The sequence below is a fragment of the Sturnira hondurensis genome, unplaced genomic scaffold, assembly GCF_014824575.4.
Source record: "Sturnira hondurensis isolate 20B ecotype Veracruz unplaced genomic scaffold, ASM1482457v3 Scaffold0002638, whole genome shotgun sequence".
Classification (NCBI taxonomy): Eukaryota; Metazoa; Chordata; class Mammalia; order Chiroptera; family Phyllostomidae; genus Sturnira; species Sturnira hondurensis.
In genome coordinates, this window is record NW_028075269.1 from 9837624 (window position 1) to 9864299 (window position 26676).

Here is a 26676-nt window from a genome sequence, read left to right on the forward strand (position 1 = left end):
CTATAAAGTCTCTATAGTCATACGTTGCATCACTTGTATAAAATTTAATTATTAGCTATAAATCCCTGAGATCCAAAGATGATATTTGCTTCAGTGTTACATTACAGCACAGCAGCAGAGATTCCAAGCTCCCCACCATTTTAAATACGCACCACAAGAATTTGTTCACCTGCCCTTAATAAACCTTTTATTTACAAAATTATAACTTTAGATTTCAAAGTTTTCTTTCTGTGTCAGTCAGGATTAGGTTCAGTTGTATATAAGGGAAATTCAATGTAGGGGTGGACTGAACCAGAGAGAGGTTTATTTTTCTCTTATGTAAAACAAGCCCCAAAGTAGGCAGTCATTGGCCCCACACTACTTCTTCCTGATGCCACCAGGGATGTAGGCCCCTTCCATCTTTTCTTTCCATTACCATGACTTCCACCGTTAAGACCACGTCTTGGTTATAGGTTGGCAGCTGCAACTCCCACCATCAAGTTCATATTTCAGGCAGCAAGGAGAAATGGGGCAAGGGCAAAAGAGTCAGCTTCCATGTTGAGTGTGCTCCTTTTATAGAGTTTTCCCAGGAGCTGTTCCTAAATTTCCCATTTGCATGTCATTGGCTCTCCCTAGCCACAATAAGGCGGACACATGCAGTTGCAGAGAAGAATACTTGCCACACCCACAGTATAGAGAGGGTTTTGCTCCAAAGAAATGAGGAGATGGATAAGAGGTTGACAAGCAGCAGTCCCTGCCACACTTTAAAAAAATTCTTTCCCATGTCTTTCTAGAATGTTGTAATCAGTCCTCTATTTTGCATTCGAATGGAAATATAAAGCAATTGATTTTTTATTAAAAATCAATTTAGTTAGTTAAATGTTATGGTATCATTCATTAACATAAAAAATTTATTTATTGTACCTTCTTTGTACCTTATTCTACCTTATTGTAACAAAAAAATTATTTATTTTATTTACCATACCTTCTTTGTGCCAGGCCTTTGATAAGTGAAGGGATGCACTAGAGATCACATCCCCACCTTCCCAGAGCTCCCAGCACATCGGCTCAGTTCAAGGATGATGACTAATTACTGTAACAGACGTCCATGTTGAAGGGTTAGCCTCTATAATACGGCATTACCAGTTAGGTAATTGGCTACATGTGTTATTTTAAAATAAAAATATCAGATAAATAGCCTTTATCAGATGAGTAGTTCCATAGTTTTGAGATGGCTAATATAGACTATCAGATAAATAGCCTTTATCAGATGAGTAGTTCCATAGTTTTGAGATGGCTAATATAGACTCGAAGACAATTTTTAAGTATTAATATCATGGAAAGCATTCTCTGTGCAAAAAAAAAGGTGCAGTTTTGTTCTAATGATAAAAGTTCAAATGAAAACATTAATATGCCCTTGGCAAGTAGAATCATTGAAATATAGCTAAATCCAGTTTTTCTAGAATTTTTAAACAGAAAGAACAACAAGATAGCACAACAGGAGGGGAAGGCAGACAAATTAAACAATAAAAAAGAACTGTAAGTATTTGGTTAGTTTTCAGGTAAAACAATCAACTAAGAGAATATTGTCTTGAAGAAGATTGGGCTTTGTTCAACTTCTTGGTAACTCATTTTTGAAAGTTCCTAGGTATGTTTATGACAAGCTCTAAAGCATACGATGTGATAAATAACAACAGGTTGCTATTGTGTTAGAGTAAATGACATTTCTCATTTTATTGCCTTTAACACACCCGTGGCCTATATTTTATTCCAAGCATAGGATCAAGTTGAAATTGGCCAGCTCCAGTTTCAACTGGCTCCAAATGTCTTTGTCTGCAACATTTGGAACATATGGAACATGCCATACGTAGAAGAATAGACCATATTTCTTGTAGCACTTGTCTCCGTTAAGAGAGACTTATGTGAAAAGGGGGGGAAAAGCTCACAGACCCCTTGCTTTAACAGAAATAAAGCAAAAATTTAAAAAATTATATAAAATCAATTTGACCCAAGATATGATTTTAAATTACTATAAAGCATAAGAAAGTAAAACATACAGCTTTTCCCATGAGGTTGGTCTCTCTTGTTAATTTGGGAGTGGTTCTCCTACCCGGTAGCTATTAGGAATAGAACCCAATTTCCTATGTTTCGAAAATTAGGAGAGAAGTTTAGAAAACTGGGTTTCAAGCTGAGACACGTGATCGTTCCCACCCAGAATTGAGATGTATCCCTTAATTTTGTTCACTCTCATATCCCAAGTGCCTAACCAGTACCTGGCACATAACAGAGATAAATAAATATATATATATACCAATAAATGAAAAAAGTATGAGTAAATGAATGAAAGTTTCAAATAATTTTGCCATAGTCTTTCACTTTCTCCCTCTGGAGAACTTCCTTGAAAAAATGTGCTTTTACTTCACAAAGACTATAGAATAAGGAAAAATAGCAAAAGCAAGAAGACTTTGAAATGTTCAATGAAATGGGGCATGTCTTTTTTAGTTTGTGTTTCTAGAACTTTGCCGTAAGAAAGTGTCTTGGGGGAGGAGCTCAAGGATTATCCCTTCAGGACCAGCAGTTGTCTATTTGACTGCTTGCTGGACACTGGGCATCGAGGTAGGTGGAAGGAATGCGGGGTCACTGTGCACATACGTCCCCTGCCTTCCGGTTCAGGTGTTTCTCTAGCAGCAAGGGTATTTCACACCTTAATGAATCCTTTTAAGTTTAGTCTAGTCTACCCAAATGTTTTCTTTCCTACCTACCCCTCTGTCTTTGTTTTGCCTGCTATTTTTTTTATATTGAGGTACAAATATGATGTCAATAAACACATATTTTTAAGTATACAACTTGATAAATTTTATATACACAGCCATGACACACTTGCCACAATCAAGACAATGAACATACCCATGACCCGCCAAATCTGCCTCACGCCCTTCTGTAACCTTTGTCTCCTCACTTCGTGCCTACTCCCCCTCATCCGGGTAACAACAATCCACAGTGCTGCCATCTAGCCTGTAGATTTGAAAGTTTTACATAAATGGAATTATACAGTATAGATATACTTTATAAGTACATACGTATAGACTTTACAAGTATATACTTTGGGTTGTTGCCTGATTTGGGCTATTAAAAATAGAGCTGCTGCCTTTTTGGAAAATAGCTCCTCAAAAAGCTAAATATGCAGTTACCATATAACTCAGCAATTTCACTCCTAGGTATACACCCTGGAATGAAATTACACAAAATCTTGTGCATAAATGTTCATAGAAGCGTTATTCATAATAGCCAGACAATGGAAACAACCCAGATATGCACCCATGGATGAATGGATAAATAAAATGTGGTATATTCATAACAACGGAATATCATTAAGCAATAAAAAGGAATGAAGAACCAGCACTGGCTGGCATGGTTCAGTGGATTGAGTGCCGTCCTGTGAATCAAAGACTCTCTGGTTAGATTCCCAGCCAGAGCATACACTTGGGTTGTGGGCCAGGTCCCCAGTGGGCGCTGCATGTGAGGCAACCATACACTGATGTTTCTCTTCCTCTCTTTCTCCCTCCCTTCCCCTGTCTAAAAATACATAAAACCTTAAAAAAAACTGATCCATGTCACAACCCTGAAAATATTATGCTAGATGAAATAGGCCAGACACAGAAGTGGTCAATTTTCAACACACCTATTGGAGTGATCCTTTACCAAAAACAAACAAACAAAAAATTTTAGTTTGATCTCATGCTTCCACTCAAAATCCGTCTGAGGTTTGCCAGTTCATTAAGAGTCAAAGCCAAAATTCTTTGACTACAAGATCATGATCTCACAAGACAGAAAACTGTACTCGAACAAGAATTAAATAAATAAATAAAGATCATGATCTGGCTATGGCTATGTAAGGTCCTATTGCTCTCCTACTTTCTTACTGAAACCCAACCCATGGGCCTCCTTGCACCTTCCTCATTTCCTTTTATTATTTGTTTATTTGTTTATTTGCTTTTCTGCATAAAAAGCTTTGTCGTAGTTTTCTTCATTGGTACATTCATTTTCTTCAGCTCTCAATGTCATTTAAGCCATTTTCTTTGACCACTCTAAAAAGACATGCACACCCTCTTTCTCAGCGTTTGTTTTCTTAGTGTTAGCTAACATGTTACATACGACAATTACTTAATAGTAGTTAATACACTTAGTGCTCACCCCGTGCTTTACATATTAGTTTACTTAATCCTCACAACAACACTTAAAAAGTATTTACTCCTATTTTCCCAAGAGGAATCTTAAACTAAAGATTAAGCAATTGTCCCGAGTCAGCAAGGATCCCATCCCAAGGAATTCGACTCTGGAGTGCGTGCTCTAAAACACGACGCCATCGAGGACCACCTTTCTAATAACTTTGCAATGTTTATGTTCTGCGTGTCCCCACTGGAATGTAAGCTGCACGTGAGAGCATCTTTTAAAAGCTACGGTTATCCCCAGCGCACCGAACACTACCTGCCAGGGCGAGCCTAAATGAAGGCTGAAACATGGGTTGCACTATAACTAAAAAATAATAACAGACTCAGCAATAAATGCATACTCCAAAGGCTCTTTCGGGATTGCTAAGAGGGAGTTAGATTCAGTTGCGTGCAAAGGGAAGCAGGGCCGAGTGGCTGCTGCGAGCAACGTAAGAGGAGCCTGGAAGTGCGAGGGTGCGAGGCTTGAACGGAACGACTGTTCTGATCACAAGTAATTTTCGTTCACTCGACACTCTTAAAACTTCAAGCAGGAAACGGGGTAAGTAAAGTGGAAGCTACACAATTTCAGAAGTTAAAGCCCGGAGAAGCTACGTTGGGAGGTGTCCCCAGAGGGCACGCCCACCCCATCCCCTGACGGGGCTAAAGCGCGTGGTCTGATTGGCCTTTTGGCCACGCCCGTCCCAGTGACTCCGCCCCTCAGGACTCGCGCGAGGTGACCCGGAAGCGGTTGTCAGGCGCCACTGAGCGTGTTAGCTCCCTTTTCCGGCCGGCGCTGTCGGCGAGTGGAGTGTCGGCCGTGTTCGGACCTTCACCATGAGTGTCCCGGCCTTCATCGACATCAGTGAGGAAGATCAGGTGTGCTCCGGGGCCGGGGGGGACGCCAGGGTGGGGCTGGGCGAGCCTTGGGGTATTAAGGGCCCAGTCGAGGCTGGGCCTGGCGGGAGGAACGCCTCCCTGCGGAGCCGGCTCTGCGGCTGAGAGCCAGGTCACTTCGCACGTGGGAGTGGAGAGCCCGGAGGCTGGGGCGCGCCTTCGTGGCCTGGAGTTGCACCAGCCCACTGGCCGATGGTCCCAGCGCTGGGCCCGAGGCTCCACTCCAGTTTCCTGGTCGGCGTCAGTACTTTTTCAGCCTGAAGTCACTTCTGACAACAGTATTATTTGACTCACTGGTATCTACTTCCGTCCCCCCAATGCAGCCACATCCGGAGTAGGAGGTGGCAAATATTTAGATGGCGTAAGCAGGCTGAGGAAAAATGATTTTGTACTGAAGATCAAAGTGGTGTTAATGGGACCACAAAGGCACAGGTCACCTATTTTGTACACAGGCCATATGTTATATTCCTACTGTGCAAGCGTGAGAGGTTGGTACGCTGAAGATGAAACGTCAATTCCACCTTCATACTTTGAGGCACACATCTGGTCAGCCGTCCTAACATTTTTAAATGTTCCGTCTGGATGGGGTTTGCACTTTTCCCCGTTACAAAAGCTAAACTGTAGTTGGTGGGAGCTAAACTAAACATGAAATGATCTCTACGTTAATTTTGCAGAATGAAAGCTGTTCTGTGAAGTCGTGTTGCCACTTTTTTATTTCACTACTATGCCACTAACGTGGAAATTGTGGTTTCCATAGAAGACAGCATTACTGTTCTGACATACTTTAAGAATTGCAGATGTCATTCACCACCCACCCCTTCCAGAAGAAATGCAGATAGACCCTCAGCCCTGAAGAGCAAAATAAAGAATTGAGATGAAAAAAAATCTTTTAAATCAGTCTGGAGAAGGAGTTTAGCAGTTAGAAAGATATGAACAACAAGGGAAAAAAAGGGTGTCTTGTTCGTCATGGAATCGTGTTCCAACAGTTTCTCAACAGTTGACTATGAGGTTACTGAAACATTTTTTAACATGGAAAAGAATTTGTAAATGCAGGAATTTATAAATCATATTTTAGTTTTAAAGTGTCATTTCCAGTTAGGTTATGCTACTGTTGTTGTGATATATCTTTTCACACTACACATTCCTTTCAGGCAAATAGGTGATTGCTTTCAGGAATTTGATTAAATTCTCTGCTTAATTAAAGTTGAGAAATGGAGTTGAGAATCCTCGTTTCTTTCCTCTGTTTGTACCCCTCCACAACCACAACTTGTGCCCAGTGACGATGACAGATTAAAAACAATAAACTGTTGAATATTATTAGAGAAAGTTCACTTTGTGTCTATAAACCAGAAACTGAACAAGTGCCTTTTTTTTTGACAGTGTTATGGGTGTTTTTATAGAGAAGTTTATTTCCCAGTGGTATTTTTATGCTCTCTGGTAGGGTGACAGTAGTTTTATGAAATCCTGTTTTACTACCAGCTCATGTGAAGTTACTATGTGCTTAGCTGAAAGGTTAGTACCATCAGATCTACAGACTTAATATGCTCTTCTTAGGTAGCCAAAATGTATTTATGGGTTTAGAAAATGTGATAGCCAGGCATTTACTAATGGTATCCTCACCTCTCCCTGTTTTAGTTCCTCATTTTACTATCTTAAATGCCATTTACATTGGTGTTTGGTTGCCATACATGCCAATCTCTAAAAGGAGGAAGTTATTAAATGCCACATAGACACATTACATTAGAAAATGTCTAAATACTAGATACAGTCCTGTAGATATACTTTTATAGGTCCAAAGGTGCTTTTTGATCCAGATAGGCATTTTGCATTTTAAAAGACTATTTACATAACAGATCCAATTTGATACAAATAGTTTATTCAAGGAAACATTCAAAGGCATCATTTTTTATCTTTGTTTCCCAGAATGCTCATCTCAGGTTCTCAAACATTTAATTTACCTTTTGCCAGGGTAATGTGTGTAACTTTAAAATAGCTGTGTTATGTACACCTGAGAGCAATGAAGTTTCTTTACAACATTGAATTTACCAAGTCACATATCATGCCCTGCACCGCCCCTCCCCCCAAAGGCTTTGAGTTATAGTAGAAAGATTGGCGCTGTATAATGGAGTTCCGGCAGGATGTAGGCGATATGAGAGAGATTTGCAGGTGACCTTGTGGATCTGCGTAGTCCCCGGGGTTTGTAGAGGGCACACAGTAGGGCTGTGATGATGGGTGAGGTAAAGTCATTGTTCAGTGTGGCATTTATATATAATTTTTTCAGAAGTAGGACAGAATGGTTCGAGAGCATGTATTTTGTCATTTGTGGTCAGTTTTATAGATAACACACCAACCCTGTTTAATTGTCCAGGCTGCAGAGCTTCGAGCTTATCTGAAGTCTAAAGGAGCTGAAATTTCAGAAGAGAACTCAGAAGGGGGACTTCATATAGATTTAGCTCAGATTATTGAAGCCTGTGATGTATGTCTGAAGGAAGATGATAAAGGTTTGTTTTTATTTCTTTGTAATATTTCTAATAATGAAGAACCTACTTTTTAATTTTCTTGTGAATTTGTTTTGTTTCAGACCTTAGAACTTTTAGGCACTGTTTCTAATATTTGCACATACTTTCAGTTTATTCTAATCTGTTATAACTACGAAGTAAGCCCATTCTGAGGAAACAACTTTTTTACATCAGGAATGACTTCTGAGTGTCACTGCACCCACTAAATACTGATAACTATAGATTGAACTGAAGAAAGAAAAAGAAGCACTTCTTTTTCATAAGGTTTATATTAATAGCAAACGGAGTATAATAGCTACTCTAAAAGCCATTTAATTACTTGGCTGATGCCCTATTTATTGAAATAAAATGGGAAATTTTGAAAATTGGGAGTCCTGGATTCTCTAGTTAAGGTTTGAGATCAAACTTGGTATATGACTAGCAGCATACACTCGAAAACTACAGACTTAATACGCTTTTGTGTCTCCAGAAAGGAGACAGCTTTCATTTCTAAATAATTTTTCTGGTTGTATGTACAAAGTCTGCTTCCATTGGGAAAACATCCTAGCCTAAGACCTAACTAGTAACTTCCACATGATTGAATTATATATTGCTAATAAAAATTAAAACTATATATAGACATGTAAATCAGTTTTCTGTTTCACTGATTGAAAACCAAATATTAGGTAATAATTCCTTTCTTTAATAAAATGTACAAATTGTTTTCTGAATGTTAGCTCTACAGCAGAGCTAGTTTATGTTGAATTCATGTATATTTTTAGTATAATGCACACCACTGATGGAAAGTGGCCTTCAGAACTGTTTTACAGTAGCTAGATTACATCTTTTTAAACTGTCTAATGTTTAATGGTCTTTGAATGCTAGAAATACATGTTTAACTAGATAGAGTAAGTATTAAAGTATTGCTGTTGTGTTACCTATACATGCGTAGATGTTGAAAGCGTGATGAACAGTGTGGTGTCCCTCCTATTGATCCTGGAGCCAGAAAAGCAGGAAGCTCTGATTGAAAACCTCTGTGAAAAGCTGGTCAAATTTCGGGAAGGTGAACGCCCATCTCTGAGACTGCAGTTGTAAGTTAAGAAATGAAAGGCTCAGTTTTTCTAGGGACTCTTCATTTGATGGTTAAAAGCAAGACTTCTGGAACTTGACTGTCAGCTATGGCTTTTATTAGCTGCGTGACTTTGGACGAGTCATTTAACCTTTCTGTGCAACTCCCTCCCTGCCTAACCCTCCTTGTAATGTGACGTTATAAATAGCGTCTGTCTTGGGTTTGTTAGACCAGATAATCACAACTGAGTCACCATAGTTACTGATCTCAAACTTTTTTTAATAACTTTTTAACCAGGCTAAGCAACCTTTTCCATGGGATGGACAAGAATACTCCAGTAAGATACACAGTATATTGCAGCCTCATTAAAGTAGCAGCGTCTTGTGGGGCCATCCAGTATATTCCAACTGAGCTGGATCAAGTGAGTTATGTGGAATACTTGTTCTGCTTTTCTTTTTTTCTTTTTTTTTCCTTTTTTAAAGATTTTATTCATTTTATTTTTAGAGAGGGGAAGGGCGGGGGGAGAAAGAAACGTCAATGTGTGGTTGCCTCTTGAGCACCCCTACTGGGGACCTGGCCTGCAACCCAGGCGTGTGCTTCAACTGGGAATTGAACCAGCGACCCTTTGGTTTACAGGCTGGCAATCAGTCCACTGAGCCACACCAGCCAGGGCACTTGTTCTGCAAGTGTAGTTTTATATTATAACTAAAATAAGTACCAAATATGTTAAGCTGTATCACTGAATTTTCTGTTTTTGTCAATCTCATCATAGGTTAGAAAATGGATTTCTGATTGGAACCTCACCACTGAAAAAAAACACACCCTTTTAAGACTACTTTATGAGGCACTTGTGGATTGTAAGAAAAGGTATTCAGAATTAATGTCCTAAATTAAAACTTAACAGGCAAAATGATTAGTTGATGGCTGATTTTTAAAGATAGATAGGGAAAGTGATTTTTGCTCTACTTGGTTCTCCATGAGTTGCTATAAATCTGTTTCTGTAAATTTCACATATTAAAGATAACTGTAAATTTTAAAATACTATTTCCCTATCTTTTAACTTCTTAAAAAGCAAAACTTGCTTTTGTTATAAAAATGGTACATCTGTTAATCCCAAAGCTGTCTATAATACTAGATAAGTTTATTTAATGGTGCTTTAATGTCTTAGTACAGAATAGTGTTGTTGCTTTTGTTTAATAGAGGTGAGAGTCTAGCAGTTTCCACAAAGTTTCTTATACGAACAATGCCCCACAGTTGAAACTTTGCAGTGGACTGTACAAAATGCGTATCTGTTGAGTTTCTAGGGCTTGTGCCCAGCCCAGCAAGCTTCATTTCCAACATATTATTCTTCTATATACACAGGAAGTAATCACTGTTCGGTGTAGTTTTATTGCACAGTTTTTATACTGGTTTTCAGTGCTCAGGTGTTGAGTATATTAGAGAGGATCAACAAGATTACTGTGTTTCTATTATGTTGAATGTAATTTTTTTTGCAGACTGTAAATTTAATAACAGCAAGGAAATTATATTTTTGTTTTGAAAGTTGGAACATTTATTATAAAAGATAAGCAGGGGTCTTGCATTAATAGCCTATTTCTTTTTGAAGCAGTACTTGCTATTATATGCCAACACACTGGCAGCATTCCAGCCAGTTGTCAATAAAGCGATAAGGCTTGGTAGTTAATAACAGGCCATTTCAAATGCGGCAGGGCATGCAGGGAGCATAAAACCAGTTGGAGAAATAATCCATATTTTAATCCACACTTAAACTGCATAGGCTGTAGCGTCAGACTGGCATTCAGATGTTGTTTTTCTACTTGTATGACCTTAGATAAGTTATTTACCGTCTGTATTACCTCCCTCCAACTTTGAAGTAGAAACAGTAGTACTTAGCTCAGAGGGTTGTCAAAAAGATTAAAGATATTATACACAAAACAGTGGCTTAATTATTGAGAAATCACTTAGTAAATGTTGAATACTACTCCTATCACTATACTTTTCATTTTTTTCACACTTTAAGAAGTTGGCCTATTTTCTGGTACAATAAATTAAAAAGATGACTATTGTTTCCCTCTTGCCTGGCACTCACCACAGATGATTACTGCTCATTGGATGATTTCTCTTATTGCTGTTTACCAGGTCCTCAGTCTGTTATATGTTCTAAAAGAATTCCAAAGCTAATTCTCAGAAAAACTGAGATAGGACACGAATACCCATCTTTGCTCTACTAGACATATCCTAATGTTAACATTAGAAATGTATCTGCTGTATTTGTCACAGATGATCGCATTCCTTATTTTAAAAATATATTTTATTAGATCTATTGGGGTAACATTAGTTAGTTAATAACATTATATAGTTTTAGGTATACAATTTATAACACAACATCTGTATTCTGTATTATTGCTCACCACTCAGAGTCTGGTCTCTTTCCATCACTACGGTTTGACCTCCTTTGCCCTCTTCTCCCTCCCCAGCCCCTTCCCCCTTTGGTAACCACCATTTTGTTGTCTGTATCTGACTTTGTTTTTGTTTATTTGTATTACTTGTTCTTTTATATCCCACATAAAAGTGAAAATATGGTTCTTGTCTTTTTCTGTTTATTTCACTTAGCATAATACTCTTAAAAGCTACCTATGTTGTTGAAATGACAATGTGTCTTTTTTTTATGGCTGAGAAGTATTCCTTAGTGTATATGTACCACGTCTTTATCCAGTCATCTGTCAAAGGACACTTAGGTTGTTTCCATGTATTGGCTATTGTGAATAATGCTGTAATAGACATACGGGTATGGATAAGTGTTTTCACATTTTTCAGGTGAATACCCAGAAGAGGGATTGCTGGGTCATATGGTAGTTCTATTGTTAATTTGAGGAACCTCCATTCTGTTTTTGTAGTGGCTACACCATTTTACATTCCTACCAGCAATGGGGAAGATTTCCCTCTTTACATCCTCTCCATCACTTTTCTGTTTTGGGATTTTATTTATTTTTAGAGAGAGGCGAAGAGAAGGGAGGAAGCAAGGAAGAGAAATATTAATGTGACAGAGAAACATCAATTGGCTGCCTCTCGTACATGCCCCAACCAGAGACTAAGCCCACAGCCCAGGCCTGTGCTCTGACCAGGAATTGAATGGGCAACCTTTAGCTTTGCCAGATGACACACAAGTAACTGAGCCACACTGGTCAGGGCACTTACGTTTTGTTTCATTGATAATAGCCATTCTCACAGGTGTGAGGTGTTATCTCATGTGGTTTAGATGTGCATTTTCATTATAACTAGTGATTATATTCAACACTTTAATTTATTGAGTTATTGGATGTCAGCAGTCTGGTTTTTTCCTTGTGCATGTGGCTTTTCAGTTTTCTCAACACCATTTATTGACAAGACTTTTCTTTCTCTATCGGATGTGTTTGGCTCCTCTGTCAAAACTTAGATAGGTGTGGGTTTATTTGTGGACTCTGAATTCTGTTCCATTAGTCTGTGTGTCTGTTTTTGTGCCAATACCTTATTGTTTTGATTATTATAGTTTTGTAATATAGTTTGAAGTCTGACTTTGTTCTTTTATCTCAGAGTTGCTTTGGCTATTCAGAGTCTTTGATGGGATTTTTGCCTTAAATTTGTGTATTGCATTAGTTAATATGGCAATTTTAATAGTGTTAATCTTTCTGATCCATAAATACAGAATATCTTTCCAATTTTTTGTATATTCTTCAGTTTCTTTCAAAAGTGTCTTACAGTTTTCATCTTATAGATCCTTCACTTTGTTAAGTTTATTCCTAGGTATTTTATCCTTTTTGTTGAAATTGTAAATGGGATTGTTTTATTCCTTTCTTTTTCTGGTATTTCACTGTTAGTATATATGAATACAGTGGATTTTTGTATACTGATTTTGTATCCTGCAACTGTACTGTTTTTGCTCTGTTTCTGATAGTCTTTTGTTGGATTCATTTCTGTACATAGAATCATGTTGTCTGCAAACAGTGACAGTTTTACTTCAGCCCCAATTGGGATGCCTTTTATTTCTTGCCTGAATGTTCTGACTAGGACTTCTGTGCTATCGATATGTTGAGTAACAATGGTGAGAATGGGCATCCTTGTCCAGTACCTAATTTAGAGGAAAAGGTTTTAGTGTTTAACCATTGATACATTAGTTGAGCGTTTGTCATATATGGCCTTTATTATGTTGAGTGCTTTCCTTCTATATCCATTTGATTGTTGTAATCATAAATATATGTTCTGCCTTGTCAGATGCTTTTTTGCATCTATTGCTATAATCATAACACTTTTTTCTGTTGTTGATGTGGTGTGACGCATTGGTTGATTTGCATATATGTTCAACCATCCTCTGCATTCCTGGAATGAACCCCACTTGATCAGGATGTATGATCCTTTTCATATATTATATTCCATTTGCTACTATTTTGTTTAGGATTTTTGCACCTGTGTCCATCAGAGATAGTGGCCTGTAATTTATTGTAGTTATTGCTGTTGTTGGATTGTCCTTGCTTGGCTTTGGTGTCAGGGTAGTGTTGGCCTCATAAAATGAGTTAGGGGCTATTTCCTCCTCTTTGATTTTTTGGAAACATTTGAGAAAGATAGATACTAAATCATCTTAGAATGTTGGGTAGAATTTATCAATGAAGCCATTTGGTCTTGGACTTTTGATTTTTAGGAGGTTTTTGATTACTGTTTACATTTCCTTACTAGTGATCAGTCTATTGAGGTTTTCCAGTTCTTCTTCATTCATTTTGGAAGGTTACAGATTTCTCAGAATTTGTCCATTTCTTCTGGGTTATCGAATTTGGTGGCGTATAGCCCTTCATAATATATATTGTTGTATAATCCTATGGTGTCCATTGTAAGGGTCTTTCATTTCTAATTTTGATCTTTTCTCTTTTTTCCTTAGTCTAGCCAGAGGTTTGTCAGTGTTATATATCTTTTCAGAGAACTAGCTGTTTGTTTTATTAGTTTTTCCAATTTTCTTTTTGTTCTCTATTTCATTCATTTCCACCCTAATTTTTATTTCCTTCCTTCTGCTAATATTGGGCTTTGTTTGTCCTTGTTTTCTAGTTCTTTAAGGTGTAATGTTAGATTAAGGTTTTTTTCTTGTTCTTGAGTTAGGCACATAATGCTATAAACTTACCTCTTGGTACCATTTTTGTTGCATCCTAGAATTGTGATATGTGGTATTTTCATTTATCACGATGTATCTTTTGATGTCTTTATTTGTTCTTTGACACAGTAGTTGTTCAGTAGCATGTTTAATATTCACATATTAGTGGTTTTTTTAGCTCTCTTGTAGTTAATTCCAGTTTCATGACATGGTGTGAAACTATGCTTGATTTGATTTCTTTTTAAGTTTATTGAGACTAGTTTTGTGCATACTTGAGAAGAAAGTATTGTCTGTCATTAAGGAATGGAAGGTCTGTGAATATTAATCATGTCCATTTGATGAAATGGACATGTGCCATATAAGGGCTTAGTGACCTTCCGTTTGGATGATTGCTGTCAATGGAGTATTCAGGTCCTCTGCGATAATCATATTTTTGTCACTTTCCCCTTTAGATTTCTAAGTCTTTATATATTTTGGTGCTTCCAGGTTGGGGGCACACATATTAATAACATTGTATTTTCTTGGTGAATCATCTCCATTACAATGATAAAACGTCAGTCTTTGTCTCTTGCTACCTTCTTTATCTTGAAACCTGTATTTTGTTGATATAAGTAAGGCTACATCCGCTTTTCTCTTGCTTGACATTTGGTTGGAGTCTCATCTTCCACCCCTTCACTTTGTTTTCGCCTTTGTAGCTGAGATGGGCCTCCCGAAGGAAATATATAGTTTGGTCCTATTTCATAATGCATCCCACCACTCTGCCTTTGGTGAGCTCAGTCCATTTACATTTAGGGTGATTATTGACACGAGGACTTCTTACAGCCATTTTATCTTTTCTGATAGCTCTGTGTCTTGTTTCTTGTCCCTTGTGTTTCTGTCTACTATTTTAGTTTATTTTCTCTTTTTCCTCCTTTTTTCAAAAATGCTCTATGTCTTAGCTCTGTTATTTGTTTTTGTGTGTGTGTGTGTTACTACCACTAGATTTGTGTAATAAAATCTTTCATGCATACAGTAGTCCATATCTGATTGCATTTTATCTTCACTCACCTTTTACATTTTTGTTGTCACAAATTATCCCTTCTTATGCTGTTCATTTCCAAAGTTGCAGTAGTTACATCTTTTAGGTGTTTTTTCCACCCTTTAACCTTTATGTTATAATTCTTTGATCCTTTATCAAGAACTAGGGATGCAATATCCTGCTATGTCATCTTACTCAAAGTTCGTATACTTTTGTCATTTCATTTCAGGTAGAAGAGCTCCATTCAACATCCTTATAAAGCAGGTCATAGGGTAAATTCCCTCAGCTTTTATTTGCCTGAGAAAAGTCTTGATTTCCTTCATATTTAAAGAATAACTTTGCTGGATATATTATTCTGGACTGATGGTTTTTCTCTTTTACTATTTTGAATATCTCATTTCACTCTCTCCCAGCTTGTAAGATTTCTATTGAAAAATCTGATCATGATCTAATGGGGTTTTCTTTGTAGGATACGTCTTTCTCCCCCTGGCTGCCTTAAGAGAATTTTGTCGTTAACTTTTCACAGTTTTAATGTAATGTGTCTTAGAAAAGGTCCTTTTGCATTAAAATAATTAGGTATTGTTACCTTTTTAAATTTGAGGGTACACCTCTCTCTGTAGGTTTGGAAGGTTCTCTTCAATTATTTGGTTGAATAGGCTGTTTCCTTCTCCCTCTCTTCTTCTGATATTACCCATTATCATTATGTTGCTCTTTGTAATGGAGTCAGATAGTTCTTGTAGAGTTTTTTCATTTTTTTAAACTCTTAGTTCTTGCTCTTCCATCTGAGTCATTTCTAGATTTCTGTCTTCAAGCTCACCAATTCTCTCTTCCACCTGGTCTGCCCTGTTTCCAGTATTCTCTGTTTATTCTTAATATTATTTATTGAGTTATTCAGCTCCGGAATTTTCTTTTATAGTTTCAGTCTCCTTTGCAGAATACCATTTTTGCTTGTTGATTTTATTACTGATTCCATTGAACTGCCTTGCCGAGTTTTCTTGCATCTTGTTAAGTTTCTTCATAACTACAATCTTGAATTCTCTGTCATTTAAATTTTAGTCTTCCAAGCGTTTGAGTTTGGTTTCTGGAGACTTCATTTTCTTTCCAAGCTACCTTGTTTCCTTGGTTTTTCATGGCACTTGATGGGTTATTTCTCTGCCTGGGCATTTGAGATGCTAAACTCTTCTTTTTAAGTATTGTTTTGTTCCTAACAGTTCAGCAGGCTGGTTAAGTAGTGGCCTTTCATTTGTTTTCCAGTAGATGGTGCTATAGTACCAGTTTTTGTTTTCTCTTACTTGCCCTACTGGCACCTCTAGGATCTGGGTGAGAAGGCGTTGCCTTGGTTGTGGAAAATGGCCCTTTATGTCCAGGTCACCTCAGTCTCAGGGCACCACCCTTGTGGTGGGCAGTGGGGCTCCAGACCTGCAAGTTCCCAGAGACTTGAATAGTTGCAGCAAAGACCATAAGGCCAGCAAAGCCTGAACTGTTTACTGTGTCTTGTGCCCTTTGCAGAAGGTTTACCTGCCAGTGGCCTAGACTTCCACTCAACTTGGTTTCTCCATCTGAAATACTCCCACGTTTAGGTTAGGAGTATTTCAAAATACTCCCTCTTTGTACAGCACCCTCTCCCTTTATCATGGCACCTAACACCCTTTGTTATAAGGCATGTTGAAAACTAGGAGCCTTGTCTGTCAACCACTGTATTCCCAAGGTGTCTGGCGTATCATGGCCTAAATGGATGAATTGGGAACTAGAAGAGGTTGGTTATTTAAATGCTGTATTACTGTCATGCTGATGTAAGTTTAAGACAGTTTTTGCTTAAGTACACAGAAAATGGGGGTTTTTTCCTGCTTCTAAATAGAATTCTGAAATTTGCCTTGCCCTTTTACTAAGAATGCTTATATTTATGAGTGCTGCTTCATGATTTTTATACACATTGGTGGTTGACGAGTACAAACTGTATAATATTTTCTTGAACCCTAGAGATATATCATGTACATGTAACATGTATTTCTTGAGCCCTGTCAAATACACATACTTTACTTTCAATGGACTATTTTATTTCATCTTTGTGAATTCAGACTTCTTAAGCTGTTAAATTGTACCTGAGTGTACTGTGGCTGCTAAAACAGAAAAGTGTGCCTGCACTTTCAGTGTGGCACAAGATGGACTCCTGAGTAAAACACAGTTTTTCTTAAATTTTTTTCTTTGAATTCTGCCAGTTATATAACTACATCTAGGATGCTAGGTACCACCTAACCACTCCTACAATTATGTAGTTTAATAAACCTTAGTTAGTTTTGTGGAAGGTTTAGAATATCATTTAACTTTTTAAAATAAATCATGGCCCTACCTGGTGTGGCTCAGTTGGTTGAAGTGTCATATCACAGATCAAAAGGTGGTAGGTTAGATTCCGGGTCAGGGCACATGCCTGGGTTGTGGGTACAGTTCCTGGCTGAAGCACCTGCAAGATGCAGCCAATTAATGTTTCTCTCCTGGCCCCTCCCCCATTCTCTCTGGAATAAGTTAAATAAACCTTTAAATAGCTCTTACTGATTTTTATCTAGGTTGAATCCAGATACGGACAAGCAAAAGTGTTTCACAAAATGAAGAAAGAAAAAACCCTATTTTACTTAGCAAAGCTTTATATGACTGGCTAAAGATTCATCAGTCTATGAGAAGAAATGAAGGGTGAAGATAAACATTTTCTAAGTCAAAATTGATCATCTGCATAATTTTGAGGATGTTTTGATTGGAAGAATATGTTAAGTAGTAGAGTTATTTAAATGGTTAGTGTAGTTCAACTTTGGCCATACTGTACTAACAATTTCAGTTATTTTATATCCTTTAAATTTAGGTTTATGAGTTTCTCTTCAGGGAGGGAGAGAGACACTTGACCCGCTCATTTTACATAAAGTAGCCCCTTCTTTTCTGTCTCTATTACATCGCCATTTATTTCCTTTGTCGTATGCACTTGTTCGTTTCCTTAGTTGTCTGTCTTTCCTACTAGAAGGAAAGTTCCATGACTTTTCCCACACAGAAGGGCCTTATCTCTCTTGGTGACCATTGTATGTACCATCAGCACAGTACTTGGCATAGTAAATAGTTTTGAATGAATGGGTGACAGTGATGATAGAAATTTTTAAAGCAGTATTTTTTCTTTAGTGATGCTGCTTCAAAAGTCATGGTCGAATTGCTAGGAAGTTACACGGAGGACAATGCTTCCCAGGCTCGAGTTGATGCCCACAGGTAATGTTTAACATGTTGTTCTAATGACAATTACTAGCAGCTTAGAGCTGGCTACAGTATTCAGTCATTTAACTGAAGTCATGTCTGCATCCAGCCGTGAGCCAAAGTCTTTGATACTTTGTGCATGTTGGTGATTCTAATAGCAGTAATAAAATTCAAGATTTGATATTGGAAGAACCATATATTACATGTGACTAGCCACATGGTGTTTGCTGTTTAGGTATTGCTGGTATGGGTTGAAAATCCCAACCTGAAAAACAGAATCTAATTTTAGGTCAGTTAAGGTGTGTAGATGAGGAGAGGTTGTTGGCTTGCTAAAAACAAATCATGATACCTTACAGGGTTCTGCTTCACAAGGACCTGTACATGATAGGCGTTGGTTGAAAGGATAGTTAATAGAAAAGGTCTTTGAGGTCAGACTGCCTGCATTCAAAGAATCCAGCACTTAATTTGCCCTTACTGGGCGAGTTTCCTGAGCCTGTTTGGTCATTCATAAAATGGGCATGAAGACTGTATGTCTCACAGGATCTTATGAGGATTAAACGAGTTAATGCACGTAAAGCGCCTACCTTACTGTCTGGCGTATAACAAGGTGCAACAACTGTTTTATTTATTCTTTGATTACTTTATGGTACTTACTCTCCAGCTATGTTTTTGTCTACAACTATTTTATTACTTTGTTAAGGCAGATATACGTGATAGATTTATTGGCCTATTTTAACCCCAATCTTCCTGCTTTTCTTATACTGTATATATTGAACTCTTAAATATTTTACTGAAATAAATGTATTACATCTTGCAAATTAGTGAAACATACCTGAATTTCAAGACTCTTGAGCTTGAATTTTTTTGTTTTCTAATTCAGGTGTATTGTACGAGCATTGAAAGATCCAAATGCATTTCTTTTTGACCATCTTCTTACTTTAAAACCAGTCAAGTTTTTGGAAGGAGAGCTTATTCATGATGTAAGTAGTTTATCTTTAATGTGAAAAATGTTCTCTATTTCTAAATTTAACCTACTGAAGCAGAACTCTTTCTTTGGATGAGTGAACTCTTTTACTTTGTATTAATGAACATAACTATTAGATGTGGAACGAGAACTACTTATTTTTATATCAGGAACAGACTGAAACTTCGGACCAGCTTTTCTCTAACCACTAAACACTATTCTGTTCTTTCTCGTTTTTTCTCACCTCCTCACTTGCCTGGCCATTATGAAATTAGATAATACAGATTTCTTTTTAGTATATAATGCCCCCAGTTAAGAAGACATTTAAAAACCTCGTATTTAAAAACATATTAACACCCTTTTCAAGTGCAAGTATAAACATGTTTTGGGTTATTTTTACCATTTGTGTTATGCCATTACCACTATCTTTAGATCTTACTGTACGAGGGAGGACCCAAAAAAAGTGGTATTTATAGAAAATTGTGTATTCTTATGTGTTTAAACTTCAGTCACCTTCAAAGCACTCTTTATTTGATACAGTACATCTATTGAGATGTTTTTCCCACTGCTCAAAACAGTTTTTGAACTTGTCAGTTTTGATGCCTTTTAGTGCTTCTACCATTTTTGTTTCACCTCTTCCACATTGGCTTTTTTTTTTAACCTGGGGAACAAAAAAGTCTCTCAGATCAAGATTGGGTGAATAGGAGGGTGGGGCATGGGGGTCCCGCTATTTTTCACAAAAAAAAATGCTTAACACTCAGTGCCATGTGGACATACGTGTTGAAAGAGTCTTAAAAAATGTTTTTCACTGAAGGTGAACACAACCTCTCAACGCCAGTTGGTGCACTGATACAGACGGGATCCTAGGATGCTCACCTAGCAGAGGAAGCCTGTACTACATGGGAGCCCACCCTCCAGAAAATAATTTGGGAATGTGGTTCGGGTCCCCCCTCATATTTACTGAATCTTTCATATGAGTGTTACTAAGCAAATGGTTTAGATGGTAATTTGATCAGATTGAAATCTCAGCACTGAAAGAGTTATTGCTGGGAGTCAATGTCTTAAAAAAATCTTGAGTTATAAACCACATTTCTGTATTGAATATTATATCTTTCTTTACTTTTTGTCTCTATCTGTATAGCTTTTAACCATATTTGTGAGTGCTAAATTGGCATCATATGTCAAGTTTTATCAGAATAATAAAGACTTCATAGATTCACTTGGTAAGTTTTGGGGTTTACTCTTGGGAGGGGTGGAGAGAGATGGGAATGTGCTATTTTAGAACTGTTTTGTACTGTGCGGTCCAGCCAATATGGCCATGGCCTAATGTGTAGATTACCCTAACCAGTGGTATAGGAGGGAGAGCAACAAACATGGGTTGGCAGTTTAAAAGGTTACTCGGACTTCATTGGGAATCAGAAACCAAAAAGGGATAGGCAGTAGTATTTGTGATAGAAAGGGCATGAAATGAGGAGTCAGAAAACCTGGGCATTTTTTTCTTCTCCATAAGAACTTGTTGGATTTTAGGCCCTTCCACCTATACCATGATTCTCAGAGGTAAAGGTCTGGTAAGAGCAGTTGTTTGGTATAAATAGTCTCATTGATGTTTTTACAACTTTGGAATGGAAGATGTAGCAGAAAAGTAACTTAAAGGACCACCATTAACTTTGATCATAATTTTAGAATTACTCATTTTAAGAGCCGACAAAATACAATTAAAGGAACTTTATTATTGTTTAAAGTAAAATTGTTTCTTTGTAGAAGACCTTATTCCTTATTCGTATGCATTGTGATTTATATTTTTGGTGCTTTTTTAAAAAAGCTAGTCACATAATGGTAACAAATCGTTGTTTCCCCCTCTGATATAGTATTTTGTTTGGTGCATACCCCAAACCCCAAATTATAGAAAATACGGTATTGCTTAGAAGATTGACGTGAAGCTGTAGATGGAATAAAAATGGAGTTGTAGTGATTTTACATGATAGGAGAAACTTTCCTAACTACAGTTTGTTGAAGACAGCAAAGTCAGTCTTAGCTTTGTGATTTTGCCTTTGAATTTCTTTGTAGAACATCAGAGCTCAGTAAATGTTTGCCAAATTGAATCTTATTCTCATTGAACAAACTCCGTGTGTATCCAGTATTTTCCTCCTAGAGCGTGTCTTTAACATTCGAGATTGAAGACAACTCTGAAACTAAGGTGCTTTGTTTTCCTACTAGGCAACAATCAAAATGCATTATATATTTTTCACATTAAAATTGAATTGTCATTCTTCCCGGTTGTTTGAAACATAGTTAAAGAATACACTTATAATCTGCTTTGATTATACTGTTCTCAATGTAGTAATCATTAATTCCTGTCGCCTGTAAACTTTGTGCAGCCATTGGAATTGAGCAAGATTGAATTATTCTTAACATAATAAGGCATTTGGAATACACCAAGATAAAGCAGATGCAAGTGTTTGTGTAGAATGCTTTGCCAGGTGCACTAGACCCAGAAAACCACATTCTGTCCCAGTTAATTTGTTTTGTGGCATGAAGCTATGTGATGGAATGTTAATGTCAGCAACCTCTTTATTTACTCACCAAGGAAAAAGGAGTAGTAATTAACACTTTGACACTCCCCCATTGATGTGTAATTGACTGTTTCAAAGGAGCACTGGTTCATAAGCTATTGCATGCATTAAAATTACGTTTCCTATATTGCAGCATTTTAAAGCAGGGGTCAGTGACAATGCAGAAATTGCTCAATGATGCACATTTTTTTATTACTGCATTAAGGTTTTGACATATTAGTAATGAATAAATGTTTCCATAAAATTAGATTTTTTTATAACTTTAAAATTGAAATATGGCACAGAACACTGTGACTTCCTCTTTGAAGGTAATGTTCTACTTCCCTGAAATAGAGCACAGCTTCTTAAAGTCTTTAACTCATACTTCACTGGCTTAATAGCTTGATTTGAGAGCAAGAGTCCGAAAGGCTTTAAGTTTGTGATTTGTTTTGAAGTAATGACTTTAAACCAGTTTGAAATGTTTTTAAACACAGGTTCCTGTCTATGACAGATGATGGTTTTACAGAATTTATTCTAGAAATAATTTTAAGCTTGTAACTGCACAAAGAGTAGCAGTAAAATAAATTTTATTTTAATTATACCTTAGAAATCTGAGAAGTTTCTATCGCTTTAACACATGAAAAGGGAATTATATATGCCCAGAGAACTGGGAATATTAAGGAATTTGCTTGTATTTGCACATACTGAGAAAAATCTTAGTATTTGTTCTCCGTGACAGGAAAAACATTTTTAATTTATTGTGCCATCTGGAAATCAAATTCTGTTTTGGCTTTTGTTTCTTGAACATCTGCACAAATTAGCTATCTTTTATTAGAAATCTGTTTGTAAAAGATGCTTTGAGGAAAACATCTTACTAAATGTGTATGTATTTAGTTGTAGATACATTATTAGACCTTCATTCATTAACACTTCGAGTCTGGTCACAAATGTCAGGATTCCACAGGTGGCAGGTTTATCAGAATACTTCGTGTTATTAGCACTGACAAATTGGGCCAACAGTAGCATTATCCTCTTGTCATCTGAATTGCCCTAACATGTCCACATACAGCGTGGTGTTATCCAGTTGCTACCTTCTTGCTTCAGAAAGTTAATCAGCATCTAATTTTCATTTGTTAATTAGCATTAATGTGCACTAATTAATTTCTCCATGCTTGTACATTTCCATTAAACCTGGTTAGCAATACTTACTTGGGTAACTCATTCATTTGAGTTATGATGATGGTGTTTTTGTTGAATCTGTGCCAAATAGAAAGCCTGCATCATAATTGTAGCTAATTGACTACTATGTAGTATATTAATGGACTTCCCCAGTCATCTGAAAATATATGAATGTTGCTATTTCAAATGTATGGAGTGTTTAGGGAGAACTTTTTTTAACAATACAAACTTGAGGCTCTTAATTATTACAGGGTAATTGATCATTTGCTGAGTTTACATAATTTAAAAGTTTAGAAAAGTGGGATATGAAATTTTAGATGAATTTCAGGAACTTGTTTTTAGTTATTAAGTTAGCATATTATATAGTTCAGCTTCTATTTAGGAACAGATAACACTTGGATATTCAAGATTATAAATATTTGTATTTCTAGTCATTTATTTATTTATTTTGATTTTGAGAGTTGTTTATTAAAGCTGGGAACAGTGAAACAAGGAAGGGCCTAGGACAGAGGAAGCAGCAGGAGAACCCAGGCTGGGCTGCTTTGGCTCACTGGGCAGTCAGAAAGGGGGGCCTTGGAGACAGGTTCAAGGGGTTAGCCTGGGACAAGCAGGCACTGCCCATTGTTCCCTTGGTTGCAAGTCTCTTGGGGGTCCCCTAGAGTTCAAGAGATGCCTGCCTGTGGGAGAAGGAGGGGAGGGAAAGGTGTGCAGGTGTGCTCCCAGTAGGGAGAGCACACTGGTCACTTATTTTATAAATGATCCTCGTCGAGGCCTGGTACTGCCACTTTGTGACTGTAAGTCATTTAATTTCTTCACTCCTCAATTTTATTGTTTCTGAAAGTGAAAGGATCAGGACCAAGTTTCCCTTTAGGTCTAACAATTGTAAGTTTCCCTTTAGGTCTAACAATTGTTTTTTATGTGAATAACTGTAATAGCATGTTGCATTCGAAATTATATGGCAAAAATTTGAATTATTGATAGTTTTCTACTTACGCCTTTTAAAGAACAAGTATCCCCGTTAATTAGTGTTTAATTTTTTCTACTACTAATCATTTAGCCTGTAAATATTGGGTGATAAACATATCTTGCAGTTTTGACCTTTTTATTACTGAATATATGAAAATATTTTAGAACTTCATGTTTACAGAGATCTTATTAGTAAAAATAAGCTATAATCAGTTAAATAAAAAATTTTCTTATGAAATGTATTTTGTATATTTTATCTCCTAAAATATATAATTGTTTAAAAAGTTAAGATATAAAAAACTTTTAGGGCCTAAAAATAACATTTTTTAGCCCATTCTTAACTTTGGATCTATTACCTATGGCACTATAATAATAAAGAAATGTAGTTTTGCCCTGGTCAGGTAGCTCAGCTTGTTATAACGTTGTCCCAATGTGCCAAGGTTTGGGGTTCAATCCTGACTCGGGGCACATAAAACAGTCAGTGAATGCATAAGTTAAGTGGAACAAATCAGTGTTTCACTCTTCCTCTCCCCCCTTCCTTCCCTCCTGTCCTCTTTCCCTCTCCCCCCTCCCTCCCTAAAATCAATAAATAGAAATTAAAATAAATGTAGTTCTAGAAAAAACTCTATAATTTAACTATGAGGTCTATTTATGGTTTGGAAAATAGAACAAGCTTTGTTGAAATTACTCTATGTAAAGTGCTCAAACACAATGACTTCCACAGTTTAACAAGAGTTGTAATTATGTAGTTCTTTTATTAAGTTGACACTTCAATTAAACTTTGCTCCTATGTTGTTATTCAGGACTATTACATGAACAAAATATGGCAAAAATGAGACTACTTACTTTTATGGGAATGGCAGTGGAAAATAAAGAAATTTCTTTTGATACAATGCAACAGGAACTTCAGGTTGGAGCTGATGATGTTGAAGCATTTGTTATTGATGGTAAGGCTATTAGAACGTTTTCATTTTTTCCTGTTGTTTTTCACCCCATTGAATATAAGATTTTTAATCTTGACACTGAGCCTTATGCTAACAAAGCTAGATTCTTTGTAGCTAATGTGTATATTTAGTAGATTAGCAGATAATTGTAGTAGAGTGCAGATTCAGTGGAAATAAGAATTGCTGTGTGGTTTTTGGTGTTTGCTGTATCCCTTGAAGTCTTACAGAATGGAGGCCTTTAGGCAGTATACCAATAGTGGTTAAGAGCCTAGATTTTTCCATCAGACCTGGGTTTGAGACCCGGTCTTCCTTCATGAAACATGAATATAGAAGTAATTTGAGCCCTGGCTTGTGTAGCTCAGTGGATTGAGCGCAGGCTGTGAACCAAAGGGTCGCTGGTTCAATTCACAGTCAGGGCCTAGGTTGCAGGCCAGGTCCCCAGTGGGGGCCAATGAGAGGCAACCACACATTGATATTTCTCTAACTCTCTTTCTCCTTCCTTTCCCCTCTTTCTAAAATTAAATAAAATCTTTAAAAAAAAGAAGTAATTTGTAGTTGTGAGAGTTAAATGAATTAATACAATACTGGTAAAGCACTTAGTCCAGTGCCTGGCAAATGTTAACCATTATCAGTTTTTTATGATTGGCTTAGAAACAGGATCTTCTTCCCCAACAGTTGTGTTATAAAATTATAAAGGTAATGTGTTATTAACTATTAATTGGGATTTTTTTCTGAGCCTTTTAAGTTTGAAAGTTGGTAGGATTGTACAATTAAGATTAATAAAATGAACAGATAAATAAATAAAATAACTGTTGACATGGTTTCTAGTGCTGTAAGTCTTAAACATACCTATAAAGGAGTATCTTGCCCTGGCTAGTGTGGCTTAGTGGATTAAGTGCCAGCTTACAAACCGAAGGATCGCTGGTTCAATTCCCAGTTGGGGCACATGCCTGGGTTAGCGTGCAAGAGGCAACTACACACTGATGTTTATCTCCCTCTTTCTTTCCATCCTTTCCCCTCTCTAAAAATAAATAAAGTCTTTTTTTTAAGTATCTTAGGAAATTAGTCCCTCTCCTCCATGTGTAATGAAAACTGTATGTGATACTTAACAGAGATTGGCCCAGCAACCATGGGATAAATAAATGGATGACCTTCCTCTTGGTTGTATCATATTGCTGTGCTTATTACTAGAATCAAAGAGCCAGTTTCTAAAATAATGTTGGAAAACTGTAGTTTTATTATGGCATACTTGGTCACAGTTTCATACTTTAAGCTGGGTTTTGGAGGCTTTTCTTTGGAATTTTCCATGTAACATATCATGTAAAATATCTTTTTTCAGCAGTGAAAACAAAAATGGTCTACTGCAAAATTGATCAGACCCAGAGAAAAGTAATTGTCAGGTAAGACATTTAATACTCCACAGCATTTTGTAGAACAGTTTAGTTTGTTCTGATTATTTCACTTACATGTTTCAAGAACCAAGGTGTAGTGTCTTATCAGTTGACTGTAGTTAAATAGTTGCTATTTATCATAATTTTATTAAAGTTCAGACTGAATGTGATTAGCTTATTTAATGAAAGAGTCCTATTTTCCAGCACATTTCATTTAATGGCTCAGCATTGGCTAGAATACTAATGACTTTTGTGTCTGGTTTATGTAGTTCAGGAAAATGGAAGGTTCAGGATCAGTATGGTACAGATTTTTTTTTCCATGTAAGCTTCTAATTTTTCTGTTACAGTCCTAAATTATCTTTTATGTATATTTAACCTTGCTTTTGACTAGAGGCAAGTGTATAGTATTGTAAAAAAGAATACCAGAGGATAAAAAAGGTTCACTAATGACTTTTTCATTTTTCAATTTTTAGTCATAGCACACATCGGACTTTTGGAAAGCAGCAGTGGCAACAGCTGTATGACACCCTCAATGCCTGGAAGCAAAACTTGAACAAAGTGAAAAACAGCCTTCTGAGTCTTTCTGATACCTGAATTTTTATGCTATCATTTTTTTGCAGAAAAATATCTAAGTGATAGTAAAACATTGTAAGCTGAAATCTGA

At 36.8% G+C, this 26676-nt stretch overlaps 1 protein-coding gene across 1 annotated transcript; it reads left to right on the plus strand.

Annotated features, from left to right (window-relative positions):
• Positions 1-4937: 4937 nt before the first annotated feature.
• On the plus strand, positions 4938-26676 carry EIF3M (eukaryotic translation initiation factor 3 subunit M). The gene is made up of 11 exons (XM_037040455.1): positions 4938-5066; positions 7453-7585; positions 8535-8673; positions 8949-9072; positions 9424-9518; positions 17948-18031; positions 18897-18996; positions 20122-20203; positions 24481-24624; positions 25961-26021; positions 26486-26676. Exons 1-11 carry the CDS (start codon positions 5025-5027, stop codon positions 26604-26606), a joined length of 1125 nt encoding a protein of 374 aa, XP_036896350.1. The 5' UTR covers positions 4938-5024; the 3' UTR covers positions 26607-26676.

Bases quoted from the DNA above. Each gene is read 5' to 3' on its own strand.
- EIF3M (XM_037040455.1), top strand. From the start codon at position 5,025: ATGAGTGTCCCGGCCTTCATCGACATCAGTGAGGAAGATCAG. The intron at 18,997-20,121 runs GTAAGTAGTTTA...CTATCTGTATAG, and splicing joins AAGGAGAGCTTATTCATGAT to CTTTTAACCATATTTGTGAG. The intron at 26,022-26,485 runs GTAAGACATTTA...TTCAATTTTTAG, and splicing joins CAGAGAAAAGTAATTGTCAG to TCATAGCACACATCGGACTT.